This window comes from Anthonomus grandis, chromosome 3 (assembly GCF_022605725.1).
Source record: "Anthonomus grandis grandis chromosome 3, icAntGran1.3, whole genome shotgun sequence".
Taxonomy (NCBI): domain Eukaryota; kingdom Metazoa; phylum Arthropoda; class Insecta; order Coleoptera; family Curculionidae; genus Anthonomus; species Anthonomus grandis.
In genome coordinates, this window is record NC_065548.1 from 34,671,523 (window position 1) to 34,684,062 (window position 12,540).

A 12,540-nucleotide genomic window follows, 5' to 3' on the forward strand; every position below is an offset into this window, starting at 1 on the left:
TCACAGATATAACCCAGTGTTTAAAATTGAAATAATTTTTACGTCATTTTAGTTATAGGGGGTTGGGAAGGGCGGGAAGACTTTTCTTCACAAATGAAAATGCCAATCTTTTTTTAAGAGTTATGCATTTCGATGAGTTCACTCATCAACATCAGACCCTAACATAGATGTTTACATCCTTTTGTACTGATTTCTTTTAACGAAAAAAAAGTTTTAAACTTTTACAAAAAATTATCAAGGATATAATAAATAAATGAAGCCCCCAATAACAGTTTTAAAGAATAACAACCGGTATTCGTATCTGCCTGATTTTAAGACCACTCCGTATAGAATATATAAATCTTTCATACTTTTTGGGTCCAAAAAAGCAATATATAAATATTTTTCTCATTGACTACTAATACTAATATTAAAACAAAAATAAAAATATTTTAATTTTTCTAGCAGTAGTCTTCAAAACAGTACGATTCTCTACAAACCAAAAATCAAGGCATTCAATAAAATAAATATAATTTTCAGAATTTTATTTCCGTCTGGTCACCCGCCGCCGCCTTCGATCTACACGCAGCCTTCCGTGGCGCTACAGCCAGTGGTTTTTTTACGAAACTAACGATTTTAAAATAACATGTTAGTTGCGCCATCTGTCGGAAATTGTAAAAGCTGGAAGTCTAGTATAGCAGCCGACTACACCCCTTTTAATACCATAAAATATATATTTATATGTAGTTGTTATACATCTGAGTGTAGCACTACATTAAAATTTTGTAAAAATATATTTAGTTTTCTAAAATATATTTAATTTTGATTTTTTAATTTAAATACATGACACTATTTATTAGTCTAGACACTACATTTTAGCGTTGATTGAGAATATGGGAAGATGCGCAAGCCCCATGCTAAGAATCGTGCCACCAAAGTATATAGATTTCAATTTGTTAGACTGTGGTGCTACCTTATTTTTCCGCCCCCTTACGTCTCACCCACTCGCTTGTGGTGCCACTTCGCAGCGTTCTTTAAAATCAATCGCGTCCCTTTTATAATAATAATATATTCTACCGTTTACCAGAAATATATTTTGTAGCTGGGGAGTTTTCGCGATGTTCTATTCTGATATGTATTTATAGTTATAATAAGAACGTAATAGTATTAATGTAATTAATATAAATACTTATAACAATCAAATTTATTATACAGAAATACTCTGATTTAACCTAGAAACATAAAATTATATGTAATAATTAAAGCACTAACAATAATAGTAATAATTAAAACGTAATGCATATTTTTATTCACATAAAGATAATAACATCAGGAAGACATTTTACTCTAATTACTTAAACATAAATATTATTTAAAAATGTTTTTAACAAAAACGTAAAAGTATTTTAACGTTTTTGTTGCAATTATTTTGCAAATTAGAAATAGAGATTTAAAGGAAATGTAATATTTCCTTTTATTCTGTATTTTATTTAAATGATAAAAATAAAATTTGAAACTCCAAAAGAGCCTTGTGAGTTAATTTTAAAAAATCAAATTATAGGTTTGATAAAATTATAATTTTTCTGTTTATTTTTTTTCTAAAATATCTTTAATATCATTTGCAGTAGATTTACATTTCTCAGACTACCATTTTATTTGTTTGTAGAGCATTGTTTTTATTAAAATTTTAATTAATTTAACTTTTTCAATATGTTCTGGACATACGTTTACAACGTTAATATTAATCGGGTTTAACAACAATATATAGAGAGATTAAAATATATTTTTATATAATTTCAAGCTATCAAAATGCGATTTAATTTTGATAATAATTTTGATGTATCAAAAATTCCTCACAATTGTTTTCACATTTTATTTTTTCTATAATTTTATGTGCAAAATATCCAGCTATATATACAATCTAAATAAAGATAATGCTTAGTTACTTGTTCGCTTGATTTTAATAATACATGGATTCCTTTGTTAAAAAGAGAGGTAGAACAAGACATTCTCAAAATTAATTAATAATTTAGAACAATTTTAGACTAATAATTAGAACATTCCTTCTAATCCTTATTTTATAAAGTTTTGTTTAAGAGTAAATCAATGTTAGCAATGTCGAAAGCTTTTTTTAGGTCTACAAATACTACTATAACAATTTTCTTTTCATCCAAAGCTTTTGAAATATAATTTGCAAAATCAAATGTCGCGTCTAGTGTATTACTATTTTTTAAAAAGCCGTACTGAAACTTATCAAAAGATATGTTGGTGTCGACATAAAGTGTTATTTGTTCTTTTATTAATTTTTCTATTATCTTTGAAAAAACTCCTGTTATAGAGATTGATCTGTAGTTTTCCATGTTTTGCTTGTCTCCCGATTTAAAAATTGGAGTTATCCTACTTATTTTTAACTCTTGCGGATATATACTTCTATTAATAAACTGAATTTATTAAACTTGTTATAATCGGTACAATACACTCCCTCAAAATAAGTAGATTTAAAACTCTAACCTCATCGTCCCCTGCAGCACGATTTTTTTTAGTTCAACCAAAATATGATTTATTTAATTTTCGTTTGTTAAAGTTTGTTAAAGTCATATCTAATAATTTATTCATTCAAGTTCATTCAGTTTTATACATTCAAGTTCCCTAAATGGCACAAACAAATCATTTTCAATTAATTCGGTGCTCAGGCTATTTACAATGTTTTCACCAATCTCTGCAAAATGCTTATTTAAGCTATTTACAACTTCTTCTCCCTCAACAAGCAATGAGTCAACCTCTGTTGTATCAGAATCCTTTAAAAAAAAAATAAAAATAAATTTCCATTGTTTTTTAATATTAGTACCAGCTCGATCCCATTCCTCCCTAAAATGTAAGTTTTTTAAATTCTTTATTTTATTATTAATTCCATTTTTAAGCCATTTAAATTCATTTATATATTTAATATTTAAGGGATTTTTTTTATACAATATTTCACGTTGTTTCATCATTTCGAGAATTTCTGTAGTTATCCAAGTATTTTCTTCTGTTTTTATAATTTTGAAATATGATTTAAGCTTATTCATTTTAATAACATCAATAAGCTCTCGAAATGAAGTTATACTTCCATTGGTATTTTCAATTTTTTCTTTAAATAGTAATTTAATTTTTTTATAGTCTACAAATTTAATTTCTTTCTTAATTTTGGGTCTATAAATTTTAATCTTATATGCTATTTTAAACGATAGCATATCATGATCAGATAAGGAATTTTTCTAACATCTAAAGAGCTTACAACACTTGAGCTACCATAATCCAAGAAGACATGATCAATAATAGTTTTGGTGTGGTCAGATACCCTAGTAGCATATTCTTCTGAAATTGTGTTAGAGATTTTGAAGTTATTAATCTGAAGTAAATTTGTGTACTTTGCAACGATGTTATTATTATCATCTAACAAATTAGTGTTAAAATCACCCATTATGATATGCCTTCTTGGATGCTTGGTCAAAATATTCTCTAAATCTAAAAAACTCAGCTACATTTTCACCTACACCCATACACACCCAGTTGATTGATTGATTTGATTGATCAATTAGTCGACTTTTGTAATTGTTCTTAACAAACAACGCCACTCCTCCATCCTTTTTGCCATTTCTGCAAGAATAATACGCACAATAATTATCCAGGTCATAGAGATATGCATCACTTTCCTCCAGCCACGTTTCCGAAAGTCCTAGTATGTTGCATTTAGCGGTTCACGATGGTGGAGGTCTTTTTGTCCTTTAAGCTTACCCGAGCTTGCGTAAACTTAGTTAGTTCGTCTCTAATCATAAGTGTATGATGTCACGTGGGTTATTCAAAAATATCGATGTTAAACCGCTCGAAAGCAGTTTTTGAAGTTTCTGTAATTACTAAAGGGCTACTAAGATTTTACACAATAATAAAATGCAAGAAGCAATTTGCAGAAAGTGTATACATTTTAAACAAATAATTATATTGAGCGTTCTGTCTCTGTATATATGTCTTTTAAATGATAGTTATTGTCTTCTATGTTTGAACTTTTAAATCGTATAAATTTTGTTAATATTAAATTGTGACGCGTACGTTTTCCTAAATATGTTTTTAGAAAAAATTGTCAGCATATTTTATATTTTGACCCCAGAAGTTGTGAGTTAGATATCTCAATTTTTGAATAGTCTATTAGTGATTTTATTTCATACATTCTTACACTTGAAGCACAAATCAAAATTTAAGATTGAAACTTGTTGTTGAAAATGGTTAATCTTGATTCTTGATAGCACATCAGCATTTTTATTAACTTTCCGTTATTTGTGTTTGATATTATAGTTGTTCAAACTCGAATGACCGTTCTCGACTAAAAACGCGGTTTTCGGGGTGTCTTCAGGAATAGTCTCAATACGATGAAAGCCGGACGCGAGATCAACCGTCGAAAAGTACTGGCATTTGCCAAGCTGGTTCATAAATCAGAAATATATTGGGTACAGGATACTTATCATCAACGCTGAGCTCATTTAGTTTTCCATAGTCTAGGAATACGCGCCATTTTTGTTTTCCCGAGGCGTTTAGCTTCTTAGAGACCACCCACACATGCGAAGACCAGGGAGATATGTCTTCGCATGTGGGTGGGCTTCATCATAGGAAGGTTTGATGGTTTCTTACTCCAACATTTTGTTTACTTGAGTCTATACTTCCTCCTTGTGAATTTGAAGGTACCTATAGGCGTAAGTGAAAACGGACTTTTCGTCATTGGTGCCAATATTGTGTTTAATCTTATTAGTAAATGTTACCTGATCTCCCTCTATATAGAATATGTCTTCGCATTTGAGGAAGATTTTAGTGATTTGCTCCTTTTCTTCACTATTAGGATGATCTGTCCTTAATTTATTTCTTATTACCAGGTTTTTATCAATAGGGTGATTTTGGAAGTCATCAAGTCTGTTAAGATTAAGAATGGTTTCATTTGATGGGACATAAGGTTTAATAGATAACTCAAAGAAATCAACGCATTTTATAATAACGTTAGCATTAATTATTGTTGTATAAAATGCCCCATGTTCAATTACATGTATGAGTGCATTAGGTAATGTAAGTGTCTCTTTTTCTTGTGAAATTTTATTGGCATTAAAATATTGCATTTTAATTTGAATATTTTTTTAATATGCCTCTCTATCGGGATTTTTTAAAAAGAATTATCGTTGTTTTCTTTAATGCGATTTCTTGTTTTTTTTTTTAACTTTATATGAGGAAATATGTAAGGGTTTGATTTGAGATCTGTAACTAATTCATAATGTTCTAAAAAATAGACACCTGAAATTCCGTCGAATTCTATGTCGAGTTTGTAAATAAAAGTTTTATGGTGATTGCCGCTATCAAACGGTACGAGAGTAGATTCCTTTATACGAAGTTATTCATTTGTTATTCCTTGAATACATACGTTTTCGAGGAAGAAGAATTTCTTACCGTATTTTTTTAAATATAGAAATTTCTGCTCCTATATCAATTGAAAGTATAAAGGTACTTGTCGTTAAAATAGTAGAGATTTTTGGGATTAATGGTTATTAATGGGCTTATAGAAACAGGTTGGAATTAAAATCTTCGAAATTCATGGTATTCATTTGGGCTTGGATCTGGGTAGCGAGATCTTAATTCAGAGGTGGCAGTCAGAGGTGGTATGGCCTAAACGACCACAATGCAGGCACTTAGGAATTTGAGGCCCCCATTGGCTACACCGATTTCTGGCTTTTAAAGAAAGATAACTGAAGCTCTCTTCTTATACGGGTATATGCTTCTACTGGGCTCCGGGGATTTTTTGCTCTTATTATTTGACCTAATCTAGGTTTAAGTCCTATAAGGAGAGTATTTAAATAATGCAATTTTTTCGACAAGGGTATATTGCGCGACTTTTTGATCAGTCGTAAGATTACTAGCTTTTTGAATACTTGATAACATTTTTGCATTAAGTACTTGAAGGCGATTATAAAACGTTAAAGCGGATTTGCCAGGTGATTGACGTAATCTTTGTCTGTCCGGAAAGTTTAATAATTGTCAGCTGTGCTGCTCTTCCTTTAAGTTTATTTTTTACTTAGATAATTAAGAGAAGTTTCTGATCATTATTGGCCATTTTAAATACGAGTTTTAGGCATTTTTGTTTACTTATGTTATTAAAACTGGTTATAAAGTAATTAAAATTGAGTTAAAATTGATGATTTTAAAGTTTTCTTCTCATTTTAAAGGAATATAATATAAATTTATTAAAAAAAAATTATAAAGTTAATTGCTAAAATCATAAATTATTTATAATGAAGTTAGTATCGGCAAACTATTAAATAACGTATAGTTTATATCGAACAGTATTTTACCAAAATAATCAACAATAATAAAATTAAACGAGATGATTCGATTACTTACAGAATCAGCAACATTGGTCGTCTTGTCCTCTAGATCGATCAGGGTTTTTACTGGGTGTTAGTTCTACAGCTGTATGAGTCAGGACGTCTTTTCTTTCTGGTTCATTTTCTTTAAAGGTTTGGGATCCACCATCACTAGTTAGGCCTTTTCCTTGTTCTAATGACATTGAAAAATCCTATACTGAATGCGCCAGTTGTTAAAACTATTTTATATATTTAAAAACAATATTTTTACTTTAAATTACGTTTATTCAAAAATTAATAAAAAGAGTAAAGTGCTTAAATTTATGATAATATTACTGTAATACTACTGTACTTTTTTATTGGAAAGGATCCTATTTATATTAAAATTAATTGCTTAGTTGACATACTTCACGGTAAATTATATATTATATAAAAAGTGCTGATTAAGTTTTGGCGATGGGTGCTATTGCGACACCGTAGAATCTGTTACATAAGGTCAATAGAATCGCATATAACATATATAACAAACGGCTTCAGTTCAAGGAAAGTTGTCGAATCTGTCTCTGACGAAATCCTGATACTACTGGCTTATGCTTTGCTGAGTAGACTTGTTAAATTAATTTTAGACCTGGCAAGGAGTGAAATTAAATACAAATAAAAAAAACATCAAATATCCATTACGGGTGGACCAGCCACCAATCTTAATAGTGATGATAAAGAAATTATTAAAATTATTAAACCTGTTTTAGTAGATGATAATCCCAATGTCTTCATTGTCATTTATTCTTGTCAATTTAGTTTTGATGAAAACATTTTAAATATTAAACCTATGAATTAAGCTGTCTCTGCTCAATCTGATCTTACAACCACTGCTAGTGAATATTAAACTGTAAGTTATAAATGCACCTGAGATGAGCATTTAACTACAATGACACACAAGTAAAAAAACTTATGTACGAATGCAAACAGTTACTTAAAATCTTTGAAATAATAACGAAAAATAATAGAATTAACAAAAGAATAAAATAATTTAATCAAAAGATATCTATGCTTCGGCTTAAGGTTAAAGTTAATCCTGATTTACGTTAGGTTTACCTAACAGGGGAAAATGCAAGATTTCTCTACTGCAGTAAGTTGTGTAAAAAATTATTTGACCTTTCACCTTCAGGTAACTTAAAACCCTTAAATTTTTTTACCTCTTCTGCCAATCTTCCATTCCAGAATAACGTTATCCTCTGGAACTTGGCTTATAATCTGTTATGCAGAACACTTTAAATGATTCTTCAGTTTTAATTGGAGCTTCAAGACTTCTTGAAAAGTCAGATTTTATTGAATATAAAAAAGTTAAACAAGGCTGCATAAGATTGGCTATATATAAAACTTTTTGTGTACTACTTTTTAATTCGGGGAATTTAATCTCAATGGCTATGAAATAGTTTAATAGTTGCATGATTTCACTTAATTTTGACAAACACAATTTCTATTTATGAGACATAACTTGGCCACTTATGTCGGTAGCCCTAAGCTCAGTGGCACTATTTCCTGAGCATCTCCTGCTTAATTTTTTTTAAATCAAAATCACAGGTATTTCTAAAAGACTCTTTTGTAATACCTGTGGGGCTCTTTTTGCACAGAATTCGGAAAGCAGGAGATACCTGTATTAGGCATTATAGATTACGACTATTTTAAAACCACCAAAAATTCCCAAACACAATAAGGCTGTGTAATGTGTATAGAGTAGTATAGACGAATAACACTTAATATTGCTATGGCAAAAGCAGGTAAGGCAACAGACATTTCGGATGACGAAAGGCTGTGGAAAACAGGGCGATCTCTATTATGATTGGAGTACCATGGTTCGTCAGAAACACCACTTTGTATAACGTGGGAATGTAACTAAACTTTGATTTGACACATTTTACACTTCTTTAGGCATTTTGTTATTTTGTTTTGATATGATTAAGATCCTTTAGAATTTTAACTAGCAGCGGCTTTATCAACCGATGATCTACAGACATGGTTTACAGATAATCATTTATGTCCCACCATAGAAAAAAACTGAATATGTCCCTTTTTTCTTAAAAAAAAATTAAGGTCAATTAAGTCATAAGAGCTTTCTTGGCATCTGAATTGACGGTAGACTAATTTGGCAGCCACATATCAATTAGCTTTTAAAAAAACTGCAATACTACATATATTGTTTTTTTATTCAAGGCTAACATTTAGTTTTGTCCTTTGGGAAAATTCAGCTGACTGGGTAAAAGTTTTTAATGTGCAAAAAACTGCAATAAAGACTTTGTGTAATAAAAACCAACCAAGAGTGTAGATTTTTATTTAAAAAATTATAAATTTTACTGTGGTTCGTGTCGTCGTGCGGAGTCTTTTGGGAGCTTTTTTGGAGGACCTGGACCGGGACGAAGTGTCCTTGGAGTAATTTCCTTGTTAAGGATCCGATGTAAAGTTTTTATTTTTAATACAGCTATGTATATATCACTTAACCTAATAATATGGTAAATATAACTTAGGAATAAATTTAAAGCTAATCAGTTAGAGTCGTTGCTATTTGTTCAGAAACTAGAGTACAGTGTTTCCAACAAATCAAAAACAGTTTTACCACTAATTAAATCTCTATTTTATTCTCCACACGTGTTTCGCTAACGATGTTAGGATCTTCAGGGAAAGATTAAAATTGCTTCTTATGATTGTTCTTATCTTATGGAGGTATTTATTTATTCCGTATTGAATAGTTGTTGTTAAAGGTTCTGAAACTATTATTAACCAGTAAATTATTTCTGTTAAGTTCTTAAACGTAATAATATGATGGCAGGAGGATAGAAGTTTGACAGGTAGCTGAGCTACGTAGATTTCATCGCTGTCTATCGAATATTCGAAAGTTTGACAAAACGGAGTTAGTGAGTTGAATCTAGTTTGCGCCTCTGCAGATTTGGAAGCGATATATATCGTAAATAGTCGTCGTCATGCGTGAGAAAATTATATGTTGTTTAAATTTTATAAGATAGAAATAATAGGATTATTCAGAATTAGGATAGGAACATGTAACTAAGCGTATATGAAAAAATATTAGAAGGCTGGGCTATTCCGCTCAGCTCAAAGAAAAGATATCATTAACGGCAACCATGTTGTATCAACGACTATCGATAGATACAAAGCTATAAGAGTATTAACCCTTGAGCAATCGAGTACTTTAAACTAACATTAATACTCGGGGGGGTCCTATTGTACCCAAATTTTATTTGGCAATTAAAAATTAAAAAAAAATATATAAACAAATATTTACTGCTAGAACACAATTTTAATTTTATTTGTGATATCTTTTTAATTTTATTTTAATTTTTTTTTTAATTATTTTTTTAGGTATTTTAAGCAAAATTCTAAACTAAACAATATTAATAACATAGAAAAACATTATCTCATTCTTTATTAACAAAGAAACCCTAATCCCCTTGTTCATTTTTAATTCATTCTTGACACATAGGTTGGACATGCTGTAAGCATAACCACTTTTGTCACTTTTATTTTCAAAGAGTGCTGGCTCTGACGGGAATCCACTTAACTTTTGGGCGATAATTCTAATTTCTTCTTATAAATGTATGTCTTTTCCCCTCATTAACATGTTCTGTTTGACCAAAGTTAAACCAAGTTTTTTTTAAAAACAATCATTGCTAGGGATATCATGTTTTTTTCATTGGCATTACATTTATGTATTACATATAAGTTAATGCCTGCAATGTTAAGCAAATTATAAAAAATTACCATGGGTCATCTTCTGGTATTCCTGGCACGGTATATACTGCACACTTCTGATCTACTGAGTCAACCCCCGATTTTGCTATGTTTTAAAAGGTAATAATATTTAGCTTACATGCATCTCCTGAATCTTCAATAAACGTATCATCATAGTGAAAAGATGATAATGCTGTGACGACTTTATTTTTTCCCGGTATGTATGATACAAAAGTCGTGAATCTGGAGAAGGCAAACATAGATGACAACTCTGGCCTGTTAGGTTTAAGAAGTTCTTTTGGAATCTCCCTCTTATTTTTTCGGATTGTTCCAACACTTCTAATTTTGTGTTACTCCAGCATGCGTTTTACAATTCCATCACTTGTAAACCAATTATTCATCGTTATATTCCGCGACGTACCAAATACTGGTTCACACATTCGCTTTACTAAATCAGTTGTTTTATTGCTAAGCCAATATTATTCTGGAGGTTGAGTTCCAACATAAACTTCCACATTTAGGGTATAAAAACATGGCATCCACCAATGAAAAAACTTTAATGCCATATTTGGCTGGTTTATTCGGTATATAAACGCGAAATCCGCAACGCCCGTAAAACGAAAACAGCATTTCATCTTAAGTCAAGTAAGAGCCAGGAAAATAATTAATTTTTAAGTTCTGATTAAACTGAACAAATACATTTCTGATTGATGCGGGTTTATCGAGAGTTCTTTTTTTTCTGACATTCACATCGTCAAGAATACAAATCGCCTGTGAGTCCTAGTAGTTTGAAGTACCCTTTCACCTGTTCTATCAGTAGCCCAAAATCCTTTGCAATTACGGCGACCTGCCTTGAAAACTCCAGCTAGGTATAAGAGAGCAACTAGCGCCTTAATTTCTACAGTATTTGTAGACTTCGCTTCATTTGCACCTGCGTAATTATTTCTTATCATAGAAATAAATTGTGTTTTGAACAATGGTATCAAGATTATTTTGATTGATGTAACATCTTCAATACTCAAAAGAAATACAAGTTAAGACGAGGAAAATATGTTACAATTTCTTCTTCGAACATTTTTTGGAGGGGCATGTTTTCTCCAAGTTGTACAATCTTTTGTATAATATAAGAGTCGATGATTTTCTTTATTAGCCTGAACCTATTCCGGAGTTTCAGACTCAGATTCTAATTCTTCCCCACTATCCGTATTGTGATCGCTCTCTTCGCAATGATTCAATTCTGGCTCGCTCTCCAAATCAATATTCTCAATTTGCACTTCGGCATGCAACTGCTGTAATCTCTAGATTTCTTTTAAGTATGGCTCCATCACTAATAATCTAAAAAAGAAGGAAAACAATCGCTGAATTGTTAATTTATAGATAAATTTATTCTTAACCGAAAGGTTTTAGTAACATAAGCTAATAATTTAAATAATATATAGCTTTTAAGCATACAAATAATTACCTTATATAAATAATTTTTCAGCAAAAAAAAGAAAGACAAATTATATTGTCGGTTGCGATAAAATCACACAATTAGTCGGGTTGGCTTTGCCAGACCATACATCCAAATAACAAGTGAACTATTATGCATTAGCGCGAGACCCGTGAACTACTGATTCTGAACCAATATACGGAGAGGCACTGGCTATCGCGATATGCCCAAACGAAAAATAACAGTGGGGCAAAACTTTAAAAATCTCAACGGTCCCATAGACCCCACCCGACTACTGGAAGGTTAATTCAAGTAACCACATAATGTATTCTTAAGAGTTTATATTAGATTAAGCTTAGTTTTATTCTAGTAAGTTATATATTAAATAAATTTAGCGTTTTTATTACAGATAGCGCTTAGAGCAGCAATCTTAGAACACGAAAACGCAGTTTTAAGAGCTCAAGTTCTGAGCCTTAGAGAAGAAGCTTCATCTTTGAGGCAACTCTTGCTGCACTGCAAATCTTTCGACATGCCTCAAACAGATGTTCAAGTTTGTGTAGTTGCTCAATAAATGCTTGCTTAAATAAGCGTTTTATTACAGCCAACACTTTCAAAACAAAAATATTTTATGGCCAGTATGCACTACAATGTTTTGTGTATAAATAAAATATATCTTACGAAAGTTAACTTTTTTTATTGTAAAACATATATGTAATTCAATGCCCTTTTTTTATTTAAAGCACTAAATGAAATAATGCCATTCTAAGCCAATTCCATCTATAATAATAATAATAATAATAATAATAATAATAATAATAAAAATAATAATAATAATAATAATAATAATAATAATAATAATAATAATGTTTATTTAGCATAAAAAAACTGCACAAAATACATTTTACAAAATTCAATAAATTTATAATACTTTAATCACCCAATATATTATAACCTACTTTCGTCAGCAGGAGTAACATATATCGATTTAATAGATACGTGGGTTATTGC

General features: G+C 30.4%; 1 protein-coding gene across 1 annotated transcript in view; it reads left to right on the forward strand.

Moving 5' to 3' along the window:
* The window catches only part of LOC126734652 (transcription factor VBP-like), a 194,236-nt gene extending 182,133 nt beyond the window's left edge, over positions 1-12,103 (forward strand). Inside the window, exon 4 of the mRNA XM_050438350.1 lies at positions 11,942-12,103. Coding sequence (XP_050294307.1) covers positions 11,942-12,103 — 162 coding nt within the window. The remainder of the gene's footprint in view (positions 1-11,941) is intronic.
* The last annotated feature ends 437 nt before the right edge of the window (positions 12,104-12,540 follow it).